This window comes from Cottoperca gobio, chromosome 3 (genome assembly GCF_900634415.1).
Source record: "Cottoperca gobio chromosome 3, fCotGob3.1, whole genome shotgun sequence".
NCBI lineage: Eukaryota > Metazoa > Chordata > Actinopteri > Perciformes > Bovichtidae > Cottoperca > Cottoperca gobio.
Window position 1 is genome coordinate 16,209,581 of NC_041357.1, and position 24,932 is coordinate 16,234,512.

Consider the following 24,932-nt stretch of genomic DNA (forward strand, 5'->3'; position numbering starts at 1 on the left):
ATTTGTCATGCCAGGAAAGCTAAAATAAGATTATTTAACAATTCTTATCACAACCCAGACAGTCAGTGGATTTTGGTGAATAAGTGCTTTAACGTTGTAAACGTGTACTGCTGCCGCTTGCAGAGATTACAGGCAGGTTTATTTGTACGTTCTATATCCAGCAGCTTAAGAGTTAGTCTGTTCGTTTGTTAGAATAACTCGGTCAGACCAACTTCCAGTTTACCGCCTGAGAGGAAGGCATGTCATGTATTTAAAATACACCTCATTTATTACCAGGTAAATCGAAAGCAACTTTGCACACGTTTTGGAAAGAGTGATTTATATAGAGGCAGAATGAAAGTAAATAATTTGATGTTTGGTCGAATTAAAAGTCCATTGAAGGAGCCTGATGGACATCACCAGGTAGAAGACATGTGGTAATGCCATTTGGTACAAGTTTTAGGGAATATAGACACAATTTTCAATTCATACACTTCCAGTTGATTCGATAATCTAGAGTCTTTTGATCAGCGGTCAGTAGCTGAACATACAACAATGAGTCCACAGACAAACACACAATTCAACTAATACTAATAAAGAAATCCAATAATAAATAATAAAATGGCAAGAAATATTTCGGAAAGATTTGGATCTTAATTTCGCTCTGCACTGTACAGGATTTTCAATATTTTTAGTCGCCACAAACATTTGTGCAGCAAACATAGTAATCAGTCTTCATCCTGGAACAACAAAGCGTGCGGGTGCTTCTTTCATCCTCTAATATGCCGCAATGAAGACATAGTTTTCTGTTGACTGTACTGACTGTGCCACCCTGTAAGTCATTGACTTTCATTGTGTGTCTTTTGCTCTGGGATGAGCTGAACCCACAGAGCCACTGACTCATCCTCTCTAGATGGAGAATGGCCTTTTCTGCAGCCTATCAGATGTCACGGGCTTCTCTGTTGTGGTCGCAGCCATTCACAGAGGATGAATCACATTAATAAAAGCCATCTTTGCGTTGCTCAACAGCTCAGCTGAGGTCGGCTGTTGGCATTTGAGTGCCCGAAACCTGGAAACACGGGGAGGCTTCAAACGAAGGAGCTGATATTGATGTGATCTGATTTCGCACATTACGGTGCACTTCTAGGCGTTGCAATAGTGTGTGTGTGTGTGTGTGTGTGTGTGTGTGTGTATGTGTGTGTGTGTGTGTGTGTGTGTGTGTGTCTCTTTTGCCTGTTTTTAAAAGGAACTTTAACTACAAAGGCTCATATTCTCTCATCCAGCTTTTCGGATCCTTGTCCCCAATGACATGTCTATGAATACACTCACACAGAAACCATCGTTGACACAGTATAATAACAATACCTGTTCAAATGCCTGCTAAGCCATCAAATCAGCTAATCCCCTCCTTGAAATTGTATTACCACTTTTAGCTTTTGGTGTTGTAAATATTTCAGCAAAGAGAGTGTGATTTGTAAACCACATCTAATGATTATTTAAGACTTTTTACACTTTTATATATGTTTTTTATGTTCTTTAATTAACTGTAACTCAAGGTTTTACCAAAGTACAAAATAAAAATTTGGATAAGATGCCTGTGGTTGCTTTTGGAGATGGTGGGCAGTAGTTGGAGGGAACATGCAACACATGTTTAGTCAGTTGCTGCTCTTTTTTCTCAAAATTACAAGGATCCAATTTCCTACATATGCACATTAAAATAAGAAATGTCTCCCTCTGGTGGTGATAGCAACACTCTTTTCTAATTTTCTAATCAGTTCACATCTTCAACTGGCTTATTCTGTTTGTGCTACATTTACTATGTAGTATAGTTTCTATGCTTATGTATATGTTATATCTGCATCTACTTAACTCCCAAACCAATTCAATACAGAGTGACATGAAGTGAGAGAAAGGTGGCATAATGAGGTGAAATAAGAATCCTTTGTTTTCTAATTTAGTCACAACTGCCAGAAGCTCTGACCTTAAGTGTAACTCATCACTCGGTTAGCTACCCCTGTCACAGTTAACCAGATCATCCTACATTTAAAGAAAATGAGAAGTGCTGCAATTATGGGAGAAAGGAATAAAATGGGATCAAATTTAAAAGCCTTTTAGACGTGGAGAAAAGCTCAGCTACTAAGGAATTTAACTGAAGGGGCTTTGTGGTTGATATGTAATAGCCAATATATCTGGATGATAGCCTGTGATACTCAAGCTTTTAAACATTAATGGTTTATATATTATAATTTGTTTGGCATGCCAGCAGGTGACGGAGAGACCCATGCAGGTTGATGGGTGGCATGTTGTAATGGCTTCTAAATGATGGATTGAAAATTGCACATTATTTATATTGAATTTCTCGGTAAATGTTCATAAATTTAAAATGAAATATAATTTTTTTTCTGTTCATATGCTAAACTTTGAAATACAAGTCCATATTGGACAATTAAATTACTTTTACTCTCATTGCATCAGTCCAGCAGCGGCTAATGTTTTTTTATTGCTCTGTGACACACACACACACACACACACACACACACACACACACACACACACACACACACACACTCCTACACACACACTCCTACTCCTTCACCTCACATTAAGCGTGATGCCCACCATGTGTCCAGCTGGTAGTTACCAGAAGAAGCGGACCAGATCCTCAGTAACAGTGTAATAAGTCACTCTACAGTACGAGTGTGTTTTCTATCATGCTCGCTCAGCTTCTCTGCGTTCCTCTCGCTGCCAGAACATGTAAACATGTCTGCTCTCCTCTTATCATCCGGGTCACTGACAGTCAGAACACACACAGACTAAAACAGGCATTCTCACTAGGTCTGTTTTTAACACTCAGAAGTCCTCTAAAAACGTATTAAAAAAATATCCTGTATGAATAGAAGGAATTAGAAATATTATACAAAATATAAAGAGCATGTAGTTTAAATAAGAGAGAACAGATGGCTGAATCAGGATTTAGTTAGTAACACTCATTTAGCACTCATTTAGAGCCGTGTTTTTTCTTTGGTCTCCGACAACTCCTAAGAGAAATATTTGACTCTTTAGCTGGTAAATGCTCCACAATGTTCACCAGCTAAGTTTGTTGTTCTGCCGTTTGCTGCTGAGCCGGTTGTGTACAGTAGGTTTATCAAAGCTTCTTAGCTGAAAACAGCTGCTTGTTGCGTCTGAAAACAAGGTTGATGAAAGCGGTGAGGGTCAACCAAAAATATTGACGTTGCAGGCTTCAAACCAAAACGATGACCTGAAAAACACTAAAACGCTCCAGAAACTGTTGAGTCAGGTGATCATTGTCCATGCGTTCATCACTACGAGCAACCTCTTTCACTTTACCGATAGTCATTTGATTCATTGTTATTATTGCTTACAGCAGCTTTAAAGAAACATATTTGTCCCGTTTCAAATTACGAACAGAGATTCACTTAGGCTTCTATAGTTCTGTCTGAAAAAGTTAAAAGATATACCTTCTTCTCACTTTGCTACTCAAGTCTTTTCATCTTTTCCTCTCCCCGTGTTATCTCCGTCCTCAGGCTTGCCCTGAAGCCTGGCCGCTGGTCTCCAAGTGAGAGACGCTGCTTCACACTCTCTCTTTGGTGAAAAATAACGTCATTAACACAGCCTGGATGGCTAGCAACTTCTGCGTGGGTGTTCTAACACAGCAGACTTGTTTAAACGGCAGAATTACTGATCACCTTATTATCCATGCCTTTTTAAGTTTTCCTTTACGTACTTATGGCAAGTGACTTGATGACACTAGTTACGTCCTAGGAAGAACACTAAAGAACACCGGTGAGATAAAACAGAGGGAAATTTGTTTGCTACACAGATATTTGTTATGTGGTTTGACAGGTGGGATTCATTAACTCCACAATCTAATGTGGTAAAGCCCTCCTGAAGCACACACTGTAATCCCTGTGGGACCCTTCATAACTCTGTCTGCTCTGCTTCATACACTCGAGGGCTGTAATAATCTCTAACTGTACTCTGCAAGCACATATTTCTTTCTCTCTCCATTTCTCAGCTTGTCTGCTCGCCTGTCTTCTATCTGTCGATTTCATTCACACAGGCACATCATCTACGCTGCACTTTCACAGCTGCCACTCTTGTCTTATTTCATTCTTTACACATTCTCCCTCTGTTCTTGGTGCTGCTCTCTGACCAGAGTGCTGGCTGTGTAGGAGGTGCAGCTTCTTCTCTCATACACACATAAACACATCTTTGAGTCTCGGATCTTGTTAGACCTATCACGTCCGTGCGAGAGCACAGAAGACCTGTGATCAGATTCGGTTCCTGGTACCTCGGTGTTTTAATGCTGCCTGCTTGGGACGGTGCGCCTGTAGGCATGCCAGACCCCTCTCTGTTCCCCCTCGCAGTCGTCCTCTCCAGGGGGCTCTCGGTCAATCTTTCCACGTCGGTGCATATTGTGCAGCACTCGACCGTCTAAGCCCTCATCACACTGTTCCCCCCCCAGACTCCCAGCCCCCCAGGCAGCTCCAGGCCTTCACCCAGACCATTGCCTCAAAACCCATGACAAGCACATGATGTGAGAATGGCCTTGGCTCAGGTATTAGCTGAGACAAAAACTGAAACAAAAGGATAAAGGCGAGCTTGTTGCACTCGTGAAACATTTTCTATTTCGCTGAGGTTATTCCTCCATGTCAATTCTCCCATTTTAATGATTGCAAAGAGTTCCACACAGAAAGGTAGATGTTGGATGCCATAATGCGGCATAATCCGCACACTTCCTCAACAACTATGAAAAAACACACACATAGAAACACACTGTAGGTACTAGTTAAAGCACTGGGTTACACTGCTGTGACAGCAATACAGCTTGATATGCTTTTGCCTCCTGATGCCATGGCCTGCAGTATTAGTATCCTTCAGACAGAAATGTTATCAGGAGTGGACAGACTTTTGTGTCACATGCAGCTCAGCAGAATTTGCTTGACATTTACTTTGATGGTGATTATATAAAAAATAAAAATAATTGTGGGTGGAAAATCATGTGCTGAGGAAAGTGAATACATGTTTTGAGGTCTGTTGTGTGTGTGTATGTGTGTATGTGTGTGTGTGTGCTTGTTTAATGACAAGCATGATGCCTTTTACATGTGTGCTGTACGCAAATGGAATGGACATTATTCTAATTGCTTATTCTCTGGGGATTATTTGTAAAATAAATGTTCTCCATCCCCCCACCCCCATTTCTTCTCCTTCATTTCAGTCTCATGTTTCTCCTCCCTCTACTCTCGGTTTTATCTTCCTGTTCCTGACACAAGGAGCCTTTCTCTCCTCATACTGGTTTGGTAAAAGTAGTTGATTTATTAAAACTCTATTTAAACTGTATTCATATTATATCGCAGCAGCTTCCGCACCGATATGTTGTAGCTACTTTCTTTTCCATTTTTCTTTATCAGCTCAGCTTTTGATTAGAGAACAAATTGCTCTTCCCTACACGTACTCTACCCCCTCTGTGGGACGACACAGGGAGCTTCAGCTCCTGCTGGGACCCCTGAAAACTCTTCTTTTCTTCATTATGGGTGTATTGATGTTGTAGTAATAGATAATAGTGAAGCTGTGTAAGGGAGTTGTATTATGTTCAGCCCTGTTCATATTACAGCACAGTAGTTTCCGCCTTTAGTGATGGAGCATATTTAAGCTTTCATTTCTCTTAGCATCTCTCAACAGGCAGCACAACTTTAACTTTGAAGCAAGATAAAGTGTTAAAATGAGTTGCAGTCCTCTGTAATCTTTTGTCTTTCTTTGTCTCTCTCTCCTGCTGTCTTCCACAGACACCTTCGAGGCTCTGATGAGGCAGGCGGAGAATCACACGAATGTCGTCTTCCAGCAGTCGTACAGCAGCATGGCAGATCAGGCTCTGGGCCCTGTGCGGGAACTCTTTACAGATATTAGTCTCTTCCTGTTGGGGTCTGAGCTCAACGTTGATGACTTAGTGCAGCGATTCTTCGATGCACTCTTCCCGCTGGTCTACAATCACCTCATCAACCCAGGGCTCAGGGACATATCGCCAGGCTACGCTGAGTGTGTAAGGTCATCCAGCCGGGATGTGAGACCGTTTGCTGGGTCGCCCGGCCTCCTGGCTGATCAGATTGCCCGCTCTGGGGTGTCCGGGAAACTTCTCCTTCAGGCACTGCACCTCGGCATCGAGGTCATCAATACTACAGACCACTTACAGCTAAGCCGCGAGTGCAGGCGGGCCCTGCTCAAGATGCACTACTGTCCTCACTGCCAGGTATGGATGCGCGTCTCTGAAGTGAAATGTATCGATCTGAATGAATGAAAGTCTTTTGCGACTTGAAAGATCTAATTTTCTCTGCACAGGGCCTAACCCAGTCTAAGCCATGCATGGGTTACTGCCTCAATGTGATGCGAGGCTGTTTGGCAAGCATGGCGGAGATCGACACCCACTGGAGGGAGTTTGTCCGCTCGCTGGAGGGTCTGTCAGCACGGATGCACGGGCCTCAGGATTTGGAGCAAGTGCTTCTGGGAGTTCACACGCTGCTTCACGATGCTGTCGAACATGCCCAGAAAAATGGGCCCCGCCTCTCGGCACAGGTCGGATCCTCTTTGATCAGAGATTTAGATTTGTTTAGGATGGTTGATGGATGGATGTTTGACTGTACTGGGGCTAGTGAAAACTAGTAGCACCAGTAAATGGGACAAGAATAGATGAAGTATAAAGCATTTTAGTTAGCCCAGGAGTTATTTTTATTCTAAATTAAACTGCTATTTCAGCTGCCAGCTCCATGTCAGATAGGCATTTGGTGTGTAGACCAAAGATAAATTACTTGAAATTGCACTTATCACACACAACAGGTTAGTCAGACCAGAGCAGGCCAAAATTTCTCCAGAAATACATCCATGTGGGCAGCTCCAAGGCGGTCGGAAACTTTGTAGTTAATCTGCCAGACAGAGAAGGATTCAGGCCAAATCAGGAGTGTCAACAGCCACTACTCAGTTTGGATAAATGAGTGTAAGCCTAAGAAGTCTTTATCCTATCAAACACAAGTAATCTATAAAAGTCCAATCATTAATTATTAACATGTAACTTGCTGTCTACATTTATGCTATTTGTGAAATGAATGCCACAGGATGTTTGTTCCAGAACTACACTTTCTTTCCTGTTCTAATAGATGCAGCACAGCCCCATCTAGTGGTTGTCTAGTGTATCTGCTGCCCGATAGGCTTCACATGCAGTACATTCAGAAATTGGAGATGATAGGCTTGGCTGCACTAATGGCCTTAGTATAAACAGCTGTCACTCAAGCATCTAAAATGAGGCTTATTCGTCATGCACCACTACAATTTTCGAAGCTTTAAATGCATGTTTTTCTCCCTCAGTGTTTAGACTTAAATCTGTGTCTGTCTCATCGGGTAATAGGTGCACAAACTGTGTGGCCCACCGACCAGGAAACCTGCGCAGTCAGTCAGCATCCAGCACAGCAGCAGAGAATCCATCCCTCTTAAAGCTCTTGTCAGAGTGTCAGGCGACTCGCTTGTTTTGAGGAGGAGGTAAGTGGGTGAAAGATGCCAGATGTGTGCATAGAAAGAAGCATACTTTCCTAATTTTAGTTAGTTGAGTCTACAATTAATATGTTAAACCCTTTGTTAAACAAGGTAATTATCTGTGGGGCTGCTTTTTCAGGGACTTTCTGAACAGCCTACGTCTCTACCGTACGTTCTACGGCGGCCTGGCGGATCAGCTGTGTGTGAGCGAGCTGGCCTCTGGTGACGCGCTGTCTTGCTGGAATGGAACTGACATCGTAAAAAGGTCTGTTCTTAAAGTCAATGAGTCACTTCCTTCATGTAGATGCTTGACCTTTGCTGTGCAGCGTTTTACAGTAGAAGGCTGTTTTGACAATTCTCTGCTGAAAGATTTAAAGTGAGCACAGAGTCAATTTTCCCTGAGTTCAAGACGAGATGTGCAAACATACGTTTGTGAAATCATAACTAGTCTGGAAGCCAATCCTGGTACAATATGCAATTTATTCACTTACACATACACTGAGAATGGACTTTTCAGTGAAGTCAGAGACCTCTTATGTTCCACCAGTTACATTGTTAAAATATAATTTAATATTAATAGTTTGTAGATTATTATTATTATTATTATTATTATTATTATTATTATTTAATCTAATGAGTTAATATTGTGTAAATATGCAGCTCTTTCTGTAAATGTGTTGTCATGTCTGAAAAGCTGTATGTTTTATTGACAACAAAAAACATCACTCTACCAGGGAATTAAATGAATACATGTTGACCGTGTCGGATAGAAATCTCACCTACCACACGTCAGGTTTCCCTCATATTAAGAAATGTATATATTTTTTTGAACCAACGATTAAGGTAACATGAGTTGTATTACAATGTTCTGCTGTCTGGTACCACTGACTTAGTGTTTACAATTCTAAAGCTTTCTACATAGATTTCATAGGTGGCTGACATTGAGTGGCTGGTAGAAATGACCTGCCACAGTGGCAGGGAAAAAACTTCATTTCAGACCCTGACTCTAACAGATGACCGGAGGCAATGATACGTATTCTGTGCCTGAAAAGGACTTTCCTTTGCAGGGTTTTATCTCCAGAGACATCTACTCTGTACGATCCTGGCATGAGGCTGTTTGCACACCATTTGACCCTGTTCTGACACACACACACACACACACACACACACACACACACACACACACACACACACACACACCCTTCACATACACACTTCCAACACAAACAAGCTGATGCCAATGTAGAATTAATCTATTAACCGTTAGTGCTCACAGACATGGATCTTGGATATGAATGGTTGTGAAATAGAGCAGACAAACTGGCCTCTTTCGTAGTATCAGTCAGCAGCCTTGTCGCCATTACATCACAGCTCTCCATCTTACCCGGGCTGTCATCACTCAAGGACCCCCTCATATATCCTCAGTCTGTGGATGTTCCTCTTAACTGTCAGCCACTGTCATCGCTGTAGAAATGGCAAGTGGACTTGTATTTCAAACAACGGCGAGGTGGGAGTTGCCAATTCAGGTTAGACGGCCCGTTGTAAAGAATGACAGCCTTGTTGAGATCGTTTCACAGCTGCTGTGTAAAGGTAAGAAAGAAGGAGGGTGGAACGGGCGAAAAAAAGCCTCTCACAGCCTTCTTAGCAACCAGAGACGTTCTGAAGTATGTGAGGTTGGGTGTTGCTCATCAAAAATGGCATCACTATGGAGACAGAGTATCAAGGTTAAGTTTTATTCTGGCTTTGACTATTCATTCTTTTCATCTTTTGTTATTTTCCAACATAACACCTCAAGTTTCCATTACAAAGGAGGCAGCCATCTCTGAGTATATAGATGTTTCTTATGTGCTGGAGAAAGAGTCAGGGCAGCAGGCTGCAGACTGTCGATCATCTCTGCCAGCCGCCTCTGGGAAATGTTTATGGTCTGTGTGGGCTTCTCTCAGCTCTCCCAACCTGCCTTCCTCTTTTTCTTCATTCACTATTACACTTATTTATAGGGACTCGTTTACCTCAAGTTCTCTCATAGGCTCAAATTTTGATTTGTTCATTGCCCAAAAAAAAAAACTAGAGGAAGAAAGCTGAGGGTATTGCAAGACATTAAGAAACTGGGGAGATGAGGCTCCGAGGAGACTATCGAGCAGAGTCCCTGCAGCTTAGCAGGCTGCCTGCAGATCTACAACCCTGTACTGCTTTCTATTAGCCTCGAACCATAGATGAGTGGCTGGGAGTCAACACAAGCTGAGACAAAAGCAATAAATAACCTCCTGCCTACGGGTCATAACCCAACATCCACTGAAAGAGAGAGGGGAATAAAACTCACTGCCGGATGGTGGCTGATTTACAGAAGCTTATCGAGGCCTCGGAGACCTTAAACGATTGGTTCAGTTGCCGTGTGTTTGTGTGTGTGTGTGTGTGTGTGTGTGTGTGTGTGTGAAATTGCATTTGAATGTGTGTGGATATCTTTTATCACGTCTCTTTCCGTGCCCGGGCGCAGATTGTTTTATGGTCTTAAAGTAGTGAGTTGCACCAGAGCTTTCTTATTTAATAAAAAAAAAAAAAAAAAAGACAAGCACAAAAAAACATGGCAAAGAGGAGTCGGAGATTTAATGCACATCCCCATCTGGGTCTCTGGTAAACAAAGATCAAGAACAATCAGATAAGATCATAGAGGAAGAACACAAGCTGCTTTCATCTCAATGTCTGTGTGAATGTAGATGATGGGGTCTCGCTTCAGGGGACATTTGGTAAACACATTCTTCCTCTTCGTCTCTCTCTCTCTCTCTCTCTCGTTTGTCCCTCACTTACACATTCACACTGGGAATGAAAAAAGAAGAAGATTGGACATCACATTTTCTGATTAGTATTATGGCTTATTAACAGTTTTGTCTTCTTTTGTGACAGTCCATTTTTACCTAAAATAATCCCACACTGAGCTTCTGCATTGAACTGAAGCTGGAGAGGTTTTATTATGTTCACAGCAACAATGTGAATGATGCTAAATAAAAGCAGGAAAGAAAGATCAAATGTATAATACATGCAGAGCAAAGGCTGGATGTCCCACCTCCGTACTGTTTTGGTACCATCAGAAATGTCTGAGTTCCAGAAGTTGGTATCTAATGCCTCGTAAGATTAGCACTCTTGTTTACTTATTCAATTATTCAGTATTTACTGATTTCATGTTAAATGTTTGTCTTTTTAACAGTTGTTGCACGGCAGCTTGCGATGAGCCATTTAGATTGGAGAAGTTTGGCGTCTTTTATTAAACCTGCAATATTTAATTTGTGTGGCAGCAGGAACCAGCCATAAATACAATAATGACAATCATCACCTTTTTAAGTGTAAAGAGTTGGAGATTAAAACGTACACCAGATATTAAGCAGAGATGGAGGAACATGAAGTTGAGTTTGTGTTCACCTGATGAATGTTAGTCCAATGTTAACTCTCTACCAGCCCCATAGAAATATCTGGCCCCAAACTTCTTAAATGCTTCACTAGGTTCACCTGCTAGTAGCTTACGGCCATTTGGTGCAGAGCAGGTAGTGTTTAGGTTTTTATTCAGAGCTTTTTCACTGAAAACAGCTGCATGCTGCGACTGAAATCAACACAGATGAGAGCTGTGGGAGTGAAGCAGTAAAGTTGTGGGACATAAAAATGAACTTTGATGCTAAATAAGCTCCATAGAGGTGAGGGGAGCTGCAGAGGTGGGTGATATTTCTCTGTGCAAGCGACCTCTTTCACATACAAGCACTGTGATCCCTTGTTAATATAAAAATATTGATAAAGAAATATCTTTATCTATTTATTGATACATAACTCCGGTATCGAAACATTTGATCCACACCCTGCCCAACCCAGTTTATTGGTTGAAGGTTGGGGGGGATTGTTATGCCCTTGTGTTTGTTACACTTCAAGATTAAAAGTGATTTATGCCACTGGACAGCAGGAGATAAAAATAACTAAACGGTGAAACGTCCCTCAAACTCTGGAAGTGACGGTGAGCTTCTTTGGTTGGAGACGCCGTCCCTGTCTGGGCAGAAAGGTTAAGACATTCCCACATGTGCTCTCCATCCGTCATGGATACACACACACACACTGAAGGAATGCGTGGTTGCCATGAGCTCTATATATACACACACACACACACACACACACACACACACACACACACACACACACACACACACACACACATTAACTTTCTAATTCAGTTTGACACCTGATGCTAAAACTTATATGCGAGTGTGTGTGCTACGTAGTACATCTATTTTGGAATGTATTTTATATTATATTTATACTTCTCTCCCTGACAATGAGAGACAACAACCAGGAGTTATAGCAGTGCTAAAAAGCTCCGGCCTCACTGTGTACAAGAGTGTGATGTGTTATTCATGATTACCTCCGCCGGCGTAGACTCGCTTTAATTCATTCCCACCTGCAGTCTGTCTCACGGCTGCCAACACACACCAGGTGTTTGGCGGTGTGTTTATATTTTCAAAGAGCCTTTTTCTAATTGAGTACTAACGTTTATTTTATTTTAACGATAATAAGGCAACTGACCTTGCATGCTATTGGAATTTAAAACGGGAGGAATGAGCACTTCGGGATGAATGCTGCTGTATGTATCGAACAAACATGCTTGAAGGTAGGTGGGCAGATTTGAGCACGGCCTTTCGTTTAATAGGCCACCCTACATGCTGGAATGGCTGTCTGAGCACTGACCTTTGACCTTTCTGTGTCTCTTTGCTGCCCGGTTAATCCTGAAGAGGTTAATCACATGGTAATAAGAGCCCTGGAGTTGTAGTGCAGGCCTCTCCTGGCCAGTTGGCAGAGGAAATGGTTGATTCTGTAAATGTAGGTCTTTGCTGCTTTCTTTCATGTCTATATAATTTTTTTCTGTCATCATAGTCTCATTTTTGCTTCTGTCCTCCCCACTAGACGTGAAGCTCAGGTGATTTGCCTTGGCTTAACTGAAATGACAGCTTTTAAGCTCTGCTAATAGGAATCCACTGAGGAAGCATCAAGAGCTTAGGTTATCCCAGGCTGCACGGGGAACATGCTTCCTCATTTGAGAGTTGTCTGAGCCTCACTGCTGCAAAACCCACACGGTGTTCCCATCAGGAGGCAGCATGTGATGAATAATAACGTATATCTTCACTCTTCAACTTTTTCTGCCTGTGACCCCTTAAAAAGACCATTTATGACCCCTCTGCACACGTTGCAGTAGCTCTAAGTTTTAGCCAACAATTAGCCAAAGAGTTGTTTTTCCTTCCTGGATTAATTGATGTCAACAGTTTGGAGGTAAAATTATTCCATAATTTACAAGGAAAAAAAGCAAATATTTGACCAAAGTCTGATAAAAACACTGATGTTGCAGTAACATTGTTATGCTTTCCTATGCTGTTAATCATCTCATGCCCCCTGAGATCGACCTTGCGACCCCTTGTAGGGGTCTCAACCCCCTTATTGGGAACCCCTGAGAAATGGCATGTATCTTGTACCCTGATCTTTTGTTTGAGGTCCTGGAGACCCCGCCCCTCTTTGAAAGCTCAAAAAACATACTTCACAATGTTAAATCAGCTCTATGCCTCATAACGGTTTTGCTGATCAACAATATAATTGTATATAACATTTAAAACATGAAATATTTCCTTATTTAGTAATATATAATAATTATTTATGATTTCTTTAATCGTGCAAGCCCAGTTTTGTCAGAGGAAAGAGTTACTTTGACAGTTTCAACAAAACACAAGGGTTAAGAACCATTACCTCATGTCAAACTCTCCACAGACTGCCTCAAATGAACAAACAATCACAACTAGTTGTCTTTGTTCAGTGCACATATTAATGCCAATTCTTCGCCCAAAGCTGTGGCAAAACCTGCTCTAGTGCTGTTGTAGCTCTCTTTGACCAGCAGGTGGAGCTCTGCTCCAGATTGCCGATCGCTCCACTGCGTCTCACTGCATCTGTTTTGATGATGTATGCCGTGGAGTGATGGTTCTTATCCACGTTGTTCCTGACAGTAACAGGCATAAAACCAAATGTAAGTGATAAACAGACACACTTGCAGAACATCAAGTCTCACCGCCTCCTCATGCAATCGTTTGCAGTTATGAACTGACCTAATTTTGAACGGAAAGGAATAACCTTTTAAACATGCACTGCCAAATATATTATGCATAGCTGTCCTCTTAGTCACTCTCATGCGAGAAAGAGTTGTTTCCCTCCATCCCCTGCAGAAAACAAGAATGTGGTATAGGATCCTCAGTGCTTTAAAGGCTACCAACAGTTCATAAAGTTGAATAGAATTATAGCTGATGTTTTTCTCCAGCCTGGGAACAAACTCTGTAATTTAGTGTATTCGGACTCCTAACCCCAACCATAATAGTTTTGTTTTGACTCATTCTAGTTCTTAATCTTTTGATGCACTAACACAAAAAAATAACAATAATTCACAAATTTACACATCTTTAAAAGTAGACAAAAAAGCAGGACAGAGATGGGTGGGGCTGTTTTGACAGTTTTGTTTGAGAGATGAGGGAAAGATGAGAGGAAGAGGAGAGAGGACGTTCTTGAAGAGCTCCTCTGTATCACGACAGCTGGCTACTGCAGATAACCACAAAACCACTGGAGCACTTGAGGTCTGGGTGCTGCATGGCTAGAGTTCCACTCCAACATGACCTTATATCCTGCCTGGGTTTAGATGCAGGGGCTCGGTCAGACTACCACATCCTGACGATTATCCCAAGTGACAGAATCAAGAACTCTGTCTGGCTGACAAAATTGAGTTCATAAGTCCCTCTTGTATGCGTGTATAGAGATGTGTGTGTGCGTGTATCTGTCCGCTTTAGCCCCCCCGCGCCCCCCGCCCCTTCTCGAATTATGCATGATTGCTCTGCAGAGATATATTTTCAATCTAGCTCTCTGGAAAAGAGAGATTTCATTTATCTGTGCTCAGATATTATCCCTGATGTTGCTACAGTAACTACCAGCGAGACCACTGTGCAGAAGAGACGGTCAATTCTGTGTTGACTGTTTGCAGGTGGTGCATGTACGTGTGTGTCTATCCAGTCCCATTCATTTTTCAGTGTATCCACTCCCTTTTGCTTCCCCCTTCCAACACCACGAGTTGGACGACTGCCTCCAGCATCTGGAGCAGATTGTGACCCTGCAGCATGCCAGGTAGCAGGACATTAACAGCCAAGGCCTTATTGTCCACTGATGAGCTGTCAGAGCACACACCCTCACCCTCGTGTGTGATATCAGCCCACCTCCGTCTACCGTCGAGCACACACACTCGGTCCCCGCGGAGCACTCTTCCTCTTTACCTCAGATATAAATCAGAGCCTGCTGAAAACGGGGAACAGAAGAGTTGGAAAAAATGTGAAGTTAATGCTCCTAAAGAGGGAGCAGAGGTAGCACATCTTTGATGAGAAAACCCTCTGTGTGAGTGGGATCTATTTGTTTTGTCATAAAAGACTTGTTAAGGAATTTGAGGTACTGACACAATTTAGATTTAATCACAAGGACACAACAATATTGTTTTGATAACAAAAGCAGTTTTCCACAGTTCTTAGCAGGAATAGTTCTGCACTATAGACCAGTAAACAATAGACTAATAGAGCAATTTTAGTAATGGACGTCTACAATAAATCTCCTGATATTTCCTTTCTTGTTTTGTTTTGTGTATGGAGTCGGTAGTGCATTCCCCTCAGTATTTTTCTTTGTTATTGAGACAATCGCAATGTCAGGCTGAATGCAGAATAAAATGCCTCATGTTGAATTCAACACTTTCCTGCATGTCTGCACATAAATTAGAGTTGTGTGTCGTCTTATCAAGAGCTCCTTATTTCATAGTAACTTTATGGCTACTTGTGGACCGTATCCATGTTGAGTTCTGCTCCAGAAGAGACTTAATTTCTCTTTCGCCGGAGTGTGGCTGGAAACAAAGAATCTCATATCTTTAATCATTGTCTTGGTTTATCTCACGGCTGCAGGCTTTTGACAACGCGTGTGGTAGCTTCTGTTCCTTTTGATTTTCCACTCATTTGTTCACTAAACATGCTTCCCATTTACTGCCACAAAGTGAAAAATGTGGTAGTCATTAAGTATTCATTACCTGTGCAATTTGTTTTTCTTTTTCTTTATGCACTTTTAGCCTGGAGAATCTTCTGAATGCGTAGGTAGCTTGCATTTTGAATAGTGACAGTCTTTGAAGACAACCTTTATGTTGTTAAGTGTTTTGATGTTTATTACTGCCCGTTATCCGCCATATATTCTTCAAACATAACATTCTGCCATATTAGGTTTTTATTTGGTCTAAAAGCATGACAGTCATTGGAGGTCTTTCCTGTCTTTTATCAGGGAGTTTGTAACCATAGAAGACTCAGCACCTCTTTATAAGTGGTAAGCACCTTTTAGCTCTTGACCTAAACTGAAAGCTAGGTGTGAATATGCGCTCATTAATCTCCCACACACACACACACACACACACACACACACACACACACACACACACAGGTCTGGAGGCTCCCTGAGAATAAATCTAAATGGCTTTTCATTTGTCTGACGTAAACACAAATGTCTCCAACAACAACGTGGCACACTGCGGGATGCCCTGAGACCAGACTCTGCTCTCTTATCATTGTCCCTATAATGTTGTCTTGCAGTTTCTATGGAAACCAAGCCGGCCTTATTAAAAAAAAAAAAGAAAAAAGTTTCACCTTCTCTGAGTCTGCCCTTTACCTGACAGCCAAGATAAACGAGCAGGGTCCTGGGACGAAGGCAACACAAACATGCATCTCTGCTCAGTGGCCCGTGCTCATTGGCTCTCTGCTGAAAGCCCTTATTTACCTTAATGCTGGGAGGTGGTGGGAATGGTGGAGGCTTGAAGAGGAGGAGTAGCCGGCGGACTGGTGTGTGTGTGTGAGAGAGGAGGGGGGGAGATTGTGATTACTCACTACAATTTCTCCCATCAACAACCTTGAACCAGGCTACAATAAAAAGAAGAAAAAGAAGAAAACAACTCTTTCTGGCCCCCAGAATGCACGCGGGCCAGATGATGTCATATGTCACCTTCAGCTAATGAAGGTGATGATGACATGCATGAGCGCCGCATACGTTCACCATCTGCTCGGTTCCACCAAGCTGGAGCTGCTTCCCACAATGCTGCAGAGAGTAGTCGAGGCACGTCTGTATCGCAGTACGAGTGTCCCTTGACACGTGTGAAAAACAGCGCCTGCATCCCGATTACTCGCCTCGAGTTTAATCATACCTTCACACCACAAGCTGCTAAAGTGACCAGTCTCTGAGGTCACTTGTTTTATATGACGTGAGCAACCAGGACAACCCGGCTGATATGACACTGGTCACCAGAAAAAAGACAAATCACATGAGCAACATCCCCTGTTAGTAACCCAATACATTGTGTTAATAATGTTTATAATAGTAAATGTAAATGTGTTTATTTACCTGGCTTTGTATACAATTAGATTTCTTCTGCTTCCCTTTGGTTTAATTAAAAGAGAGGACAATGACCAAATGTCAGGATGAAATTATAAGCATTATATTTAAGATATCAGTGTTAATAAAGTAAAGCGAAACCAGACGATACTACTAGAAATGTGTAGATTTATATACTGTAGTTTTCATCGTCTAATAGATGTTTTCTAGCATTTATGTACTTTGATTCATCTCCACTGGGGAATTAGGTTGTTGCAGTAACAGCAGACCTAACATGTTAATAATTCATGATGAGGCATATTTAAAGACACGAGTCAGTTTCAAGTGAAGAGTGAAGCTGGATGTAAAAGAGAAAAAAAGAGGCTCCAATTAATGATTATTTTCATTATCAATTTATCAGCTAAATATGTTCTCGATCAATTGATTGGTGTATTAAATGTCATGTTTTATTATATCAGGAAATGTGCGAGAGCCTTGTGTGAAATATTCCAACTGCATGTTTCGTCAGGCAGAAACTCAAACTATATTTAGGTCACAATGATATAAAAGCAGCAACTCTTAACATTTTAGAAGATGAAACTAGAGAATTTCTGGCATTTCTACTTGAAGAAATATTTAAATGATTAATCGATTACAGGAGCAGAATTGGAATGACTAATGACTAATCCTTTACTTGATTAATTGTTTCAGCCTTGAATTCCTTTTAAAATTCAGTGCATCATAGATTTAGAAAATTATTGCCACATTTCTTATTCATATCCAGCACGTCAACCTACTGATGCAACCTACCAAATATGATTCTAACAATTGATTAAGCCGTTTTGGTCTTTAATATCTGCTTTAAAAATTTATCTTTTAACTGTGTTTGGTTTTCATACGGTTTGTCATGTTACACCCTATGGATGTGTTTATTTGAATTTGCCATGTACACCTTGTAGTCACACATGATGATAGAGCTGAAACAATTAGTCAATTAATTAAAAGGTTGATTGACAGAAAGTTAATGGGCAACAAAAAATACTGTTTCCAGCTTCTAAAGGCTGAATATAGTTTGGTTTTCTTAGTGCTCTCTGATATTGGATGGTGTGTATTTGGGAGTTTGGACTGTTTTTCCCTGTTTGCTGACGTTTTATGGATTTGTCAATGCATTTGCATTTAATGAAAGTAATTGTTAGTTGCAGCTCTACATAATGGGACTGATGAGGATTTAAAAATGTGCCTAAAATAGATAAAGACTTTAATTATTTTAACAAAACTAGTAAAGAATTTACTGAGCATCACTTGTTCTGTTTATATATTATGAACATTACATTACAGTTAATTTAGTTGACGCTTTTGTCCAAAGCGACTTACAATAAGTGCAAACAATCATGAGGAATTGAAGAATGACTTCTTATTTATCAAACAGAGTGTGTACAATAAACCTTAGTACAGTTCTGCCATATTATCTTAAATAGTCCATGAAACATAAATGCCATTTTATATTTTACAAACTCCTGTAAGTGATATTTGTTCTTTATCCTCTCAGTCATTTTATGTATTGCTTGTGTCAATACTTCAGAGAGAATTGTATTTCAGATTGATTAACTTGGGAAGAGAAAGCCACTTTGTTGTCGCTGCTGGTTATGGATTTTTGATTGACAGGTCCTTGACTCCAGCTGTTGAGCAGAGTGTGAAAAGGCGAGTGTTGGTGACTGAAGATGATCTTTAGATAACATCAGATGACCTTTGAAAGAAGCTGAAGGTATCCGTCTCCACAGGGAAACTCTCCTCCTCTTGTCATGTCATGACACCTTTTTTTTTTTCTTTGCCTCTCTCCCTCTTTTTCTATCTTCTGCTCCCGTTCCCTCTCTGTGTCTGGTGAGTGGAGTTTGTGCGAGTTGGCAGCCTGTATCTGATTCTGAAGTAATTTACTGGTGGCGATAAGGAAGTGGTGTGCACAGTCTTTTGCTATAGTCTTTTCTGACAGGGCAATCTGAAGCCCATAGAGCCTGAATTGAAGGAAAATTGATAGAAGGAAACACACAAGGATATTATTATAACATTTCAACAAACTGAGATTAAGTGGGGAAGCAATCATCGGTGACTGCTGGTTTAATTTTAAGTGACGTGCTTTTTCCTCTGACTTTGTGAGTGGAAATGATAACCGAGCAATAACAACAACGGAAAAGTGAAGGGTAAAGTAGTATGTTAATAAATTGGCTGAGACCTTCCTATAGCAAGATATTAGTGCTTATTTGCACAATTTTGGTTGTCCACTTAATCCTGCATTTTGTTGTTGAATATTTTTGTGTTTGTTAGAAAGACGAAGAGACTTTGTCTTGTTTGCCTTTGACCATTCGAGCTCAACTTGTGAATAGTGTGTAGTGTGTGTGCGTGTGTGTGTGCGCGTTTGTTGAGTCCAGTTTTTTCCTTTCTCTTAGCCAGGCAGAGCAGGGTCATTGCCTCAGGGGTATTTTAGAGAAATGCTTCTCTGCTGTGGGCAAGAAGAAATATGAAAGAGACCCTAAATCAAGACACAGAGCCCCATGAATCATGTCAGCAGCTGAGCTGAAGAAGAGGGATGAGACCATCTGTAGCAGCATATGAATGGCTAACTGACTCACAATGCTGTTGACACAAGCTGGAGAAGTGTGAAGAAGTTGTGAAGATTAGCGCTGCCGCTCACCGCATAGCCTGTAAACCTGCTTCATTCAAAAACGAGCAAACCCAAATATTCTGCATGCTCCATTTGTCACTCTGACGTTTTATAGAATTGCACGGGGAGACGATTTTAGTGCTCTAAAATAAGATTAATTCTCATTACAACACATCTATGACACCTAAATCCAAGATGCGTGAATTATTTGCTAGCTTCTTCGTTAAGTTTCTCTGTTGTTTTTCTCTAAAAGGCTTTTTCAGCCTTGTATTTATTTATTGATTGCATTGAATACATGTCTCGGTGGGCTTCTAAGCTACATTAATGTCCTCTTGTAATATGTGTGCGTGTTGTGGCAGTATGTCTTTCATGTTGTGCGTATCCTGCTGTATCCTCTCTTACTTGTGTCTCCTTTGTTATTTGTCATTGTGCGCATGGGACCAAAGTTTCCCTTTTTGAGGAATAACAAAGTTACCTAATATAATCCTATATTTCCTGATTTTAATTGAGGGTCAACATATTGAGACTGTTATATGTTTTACAGATTGTAAAGAAAGAAAAAGGTACATTTCTGATTTTAGGCCAAAAATGTACTTGACTTGGTGCGTCTGTGACACGTATTGAATATTAATGCCTGAATGTGAAGTTATGGAGAGAAGTTTGGAAAACTACTAATTAGACAAGCAGATGAGGCAGGTTGAAGTAAACAACACCATGAAACAGATTGATTAATTACAACACTTAATCATGAAATAACTTTAAGATCCACACTTTGTTGTCACCTAGCAGCTTAAAAGTGTCGGATGGGTGTCTCTCTGCTGTTAACCTAATCTAAGATAAGTGAGAAATGCTAATTAAATGTACACTTATGGTCAGGCTTGTAGAATGGGAATTAATTGTCATTTTGAAGTGAATGATTTTACCCTCTGAAGTAAAATAACAGTCAAGGCATTGTTTTGACATTTAAATTACCTGACACTACACTGTCGTAAAAGAACCTTGTGGCAGCGGTAAATTAGACTCTCTGAGTAAGGACTGAATCTTAATCACTGTGCCCAGCCGTGAGGGCATGTTGTTAAAGCTCAGTAACGGGACGGATGATAATCACAAAACTTCACTGTCGACACTGGGGCTTGTTATTTAACAGAATACACCCGATAGATTAACCCATCAAACCACTGGCACACAATGAAGTGGTATTTATGAACGTTTAGGTCGTCTCAAACTCATAAACAGCAGCTATTGTTAAGTGCTTCACGTAATGTAACTGAGAAGGTAATAATGATGCCCAATCTGCCTCAGATAAATCATGATGATCTTAACCGAGTGTGCAGAGTAGACCTGCTTGTACAAAAGTCTATAGACGATAGGAAAGCATCGTAGTTTGCTAACACGGATCAGCCTTTGTGCTTTTTAAATGAATGAATACAACTAAATATAACTTTGATCTTACTTTGTAAAATGGGCTGTTCGTTAAATGTTTTGTTGAGTAATTCTAAAACTAAATTAGCTACAAAATGCCACAAATCAACTTTCTTTTTGCAACTGCTCTTGTTTGTTTACTGCACATCGCTTCCCATTCCTCTCAAATGAATACATGTGTTGTTTAAAGCTTTTTTCTTTTGTAGCTGCAGCTGTGAGCACAGCATCCTAAGGCTGGTGTTTGTTGAATATTTGCTTAATTACAAAAGCAAGTTAAACAGCGAGTCGTACCTAAGGGGAAAACATATTGACTGATTTAGCATCAAACAGACAGATTAAGAGATAGGTTTCATTGTGATGGACCTTGGGGGAGTTCAGCAGTCATCTTAAGAGCCGTACCAGTGGCGGTAAGGAGTGCAGTTTGGCAGTTGTATAATTCTCCTGTGATAGGCCATACAGAGACAAGTGAGGGGAGATACTGTGTGGAAACATAAACACAGATAAGCCCATCAGAGGATGAAGGGAGAGACACTACAGTGGGTGATCAGTCAACTATAAAATTGACTTAGACCGAGCAGTTTTACTGTCTCTCAAGAAAGATTGGCGATATGGCATTGAAGGAAAATGTTAAATAATCCTTCTATATTTAATCTCTTACACTCTCGACTCTGTTTTTAGTGTAATCGGATAGAAACCATTAGTTTCCAGTTTATTTATTTACAGGTACAACTAACTAAATCTAATCTATGAAGGAGCGCTGCGATAAAGGGTTGATCCACCTTTTTTCCCTCTGGTACTGTATCACCTAACAAGGGCCATGATGGATGGATGTATCGGTCTGTGGGTAGAAAACAATCTCTAATCAAAATATAACGGTCAAGCAAACTGACTGAATTAACCTGTTTAAACTTAAACATACATGTGACCAGTTTGACTTATAATCAGCATGTGAGTTTAAAAAAGAAAATTGAGCTTAAAAGAAACTGCCAATTTAACTGCTGTGTTTACAGAAAAGTGGCAACCTCTAGGTCTGAAAAGTGAAGCCAATGTGAAAGTGCCTTAAACCTGCATTATCTATCATATACAGCAGGGGGCGACTCCACTGGTGTAGTCCAATTGCATAGAAGTCTATGAGAAAATGACCCTACTTTATTTACCACCTCAGTAAACATTTTCCTAATGAGTTTATCGTCTCAATCGCTAGTTTCAAGTCCTCTTCAATACAGCATGATGTTCATTTTGTAGATATTGGCCCCATTTAGAGTGAAATAGACAATAAAGCAGCGTATGACTTAGGGCGTGGCTACCTTATGATTGATCACTACCTCATTGTTGTCCTTTTTGGGTGGTGTCCGTGTTTTCTTTAACCCTTTTCACATTGTGTTTTCAATTCATGAGAGTTAATAGTAACATTTTGGTCGCCTAGTCGTCTTGCTCGGTGGTTGTTTGTACTTGGCTTCACTCTTTTCGTGCCACTTCTGAAAAAAACATGATGGCGACGACCAAAATGCCAAACTCAAGGCTTCAAAACCGTAGTTCACAAACCAAATGGGTGACATGACGGTGAATAAATCCACTTCTTGCATGCAGTCTATGGTTTAAAACACTTACACTGGTAAACAACCTTTTAACAGCATGAGGAAACAAAAATGTGTTATGTAGTGTTAGTCCCTGAATAAAAAGATCGGTCAGCCATTTTATTTAAGTGTTTTCCATTCTGTACGCGGGGCTGCCCCTTTGTTTACATTTGGATTACAGATTGTACAGAACAGTACAATGCAGATCCAGCTTGGACAGATTTTCTGCATCGAGCATCACCTGACCTCCTGCGCTGCGTCTGAATGCGCTTCTCTTTTCCTCCTTTTTAACTGTTTCTTTAATTTGTGGGAAGCATGTTTTAACTCCCGTGTAGCACGAGTGCGTGCTGGTTTAATTGTATACAGTTGTTTCAGTGTTCACAGTAAGGTGCAGCGTCCAAGCAGAGAACAAAACTAACAGTCCAAGAATTTGCTGAGAAAATGTATAAAATGTGACCGGGAGCTCAGTCCTGCTGCAGTAACAGTTGTAGTGATGTAGAGGACACAACAGTATGTGCATTGAAGCTCATTGGGAGCTACATAATCAGTTTTTTGTTGTTGTTCTCGTTATAAAGTTCAGTTTTTGTTGAAACTTGTTGATTAAACTGTTGACACAGTGTTGATATTATTTTATTTAACACTCTTATCCTCTAATATTAGAAACATCTTTGTCTTTTCTGTTATATTATGTATTAAATTCATACAGCACTGATACTTTGATGTATGCTATCTACACTTCAGTCTGCATCTCTGCACTTGATTGCCCTCCAATGTTTACTGTCATTCTTTTAAATTCAGTGACACACAGACCGCTTCATCTGAAGAAGCCCTGAATAAAACTCAAATCACTCCGCCTGGTGTTTTGCAGCTGTCACTCACCTTGAAGCTTTCGAGGGCCTGCAGGAGGTTTATGAGCTTCTTCACCATTAGCAGTAGTTTTCTCCTTCAACCCATTTGGTCGCTGTTACGCTGAGTGAATAGAAGAATGGGGCTGAGAGCAAATATAAATAACGGTTTTACAGGGGTGATTAGACTGTTGGTATTTGAGTCCCTTTTGCCAATGTTGTTTACTGATGCAGATCCACAGTGTTCTCTCAGAGGTGTAGTGACAACGCGGTGGGTCCCGGCGACTGGAGAAACGGCAGATGTGGCTGCTTGTTTCTGCCAGCTGTGGTAAACTAATCAGAGATGTGAGGAAATAAGCCTCGACACATAATACAATTTGGAGCTTTAAACTGTGCCTTGCTAGTGTCAGTGTGGGACCTTGAATTACTGTATGACATACAGGATGCTGAGGAATGTTTATCTAACACATCTCTCATTATTTTACTCTTTTATTTTTCTTAGTTTAATTTATGACAATTATCTGCTTTTTGTCATGCTGCTCGTTAAGGAACTACTTTCCATTAAATTAATGCATTTAGGTTTGTTGCAGTCACACAAAACTTGCAATAAACCTACACCTGACTACAAGGATACATAACCACGTGATTCATCCGTGTGTTGTATTGTTCCTCATCTGCTTTCTTGAGATGAGGTCTTGCTTCATGTGTGAACACTTTCACATATACCCACTCCCCCTACGTAGTATAAAAACAACCATGTGCGTGTCTGCTATCCACCCTGCTGAACCTCATGGCCTTAAACCTGCAATAACAGATTGTTGTGAACACAAGATTGACACATCACAACCTTTTAAGGTGTTATGGCAGCAGTTATGGAAAACACTTGTACATAAATGTGGAGTGGTGTTTGTGTGCACCTGATTAATGTGAGTCCAATCTTTTCCTTTAGCTGTTTCAGTTTTCTACCAACTCCTGAGGGAATGGTAGTATAGTGGGTTTATAGAGCTTTTTCGAACTGCTGCCTGCTGGGTCCAAAAAAAAAGACACTATGAGAGCTGTGAGACTGAACCAACAAAGTGAAGTTGTGAGCTGGACAGCTAAACAATTAGCTGAATATTGCTGTAAAGCGCCGTACAGCAAGCACAGGAGATCTCTTGAAGCCTCTTATCAAATTTGGCTGAACGTTAAGTAACTAAGTTAATTTACTCAAGTTTTGTTCTTAAGAACAATTTTTAAGTCACAGGGGAATTTCCAATTTATGCTGCTTTATATATGTTTCCACTGCATTTCTGAGAAACATCTTTTACTCCACTACTGTACTTTTATTTAACATTTATAGTTACTCTGCAGATTAAGATTGTACATACAAATGTATGATCAATTTATTAAGTATGATGCATTGTTATCGAATACAATTAAAGTACCTAACATGTAACTTAATTTTACAGAAGTTATTATCCAAAATTCAAC

General features: G+C 40.7%; 1 protein-coding gene across 1 annotated transcript in view; it reads left to right on the plus strand.

Annotated features, from left to right (window-relative positions):
• The window catches only part of gpc5a (glypican 5a), a 110,831-nt gene that overhangs the window by 20,165 nt on the left and 65,734 nt on the right, over positions 1-24,932 (plus strand). The window contains exons 3-6 of the mRNA XM_029454366.1: positions 5,787-6,247; positions 6,337-6,570; positions 7,397-7,527; positions 7,661-7,786. Coding sequence (XP_029310226.1) covers positions 5,787-6,247; positions 6,337-6,570; positions 7,397-7,527; positions 7,661-7,786 — 952 coding nt within the window. The remainder of the gene's footprint in view (positions 1-5,786; positions 6,248-6,336; positions 6,571-7,396; positions 7,528-7,660; positions 7,787-24,932) is intronic.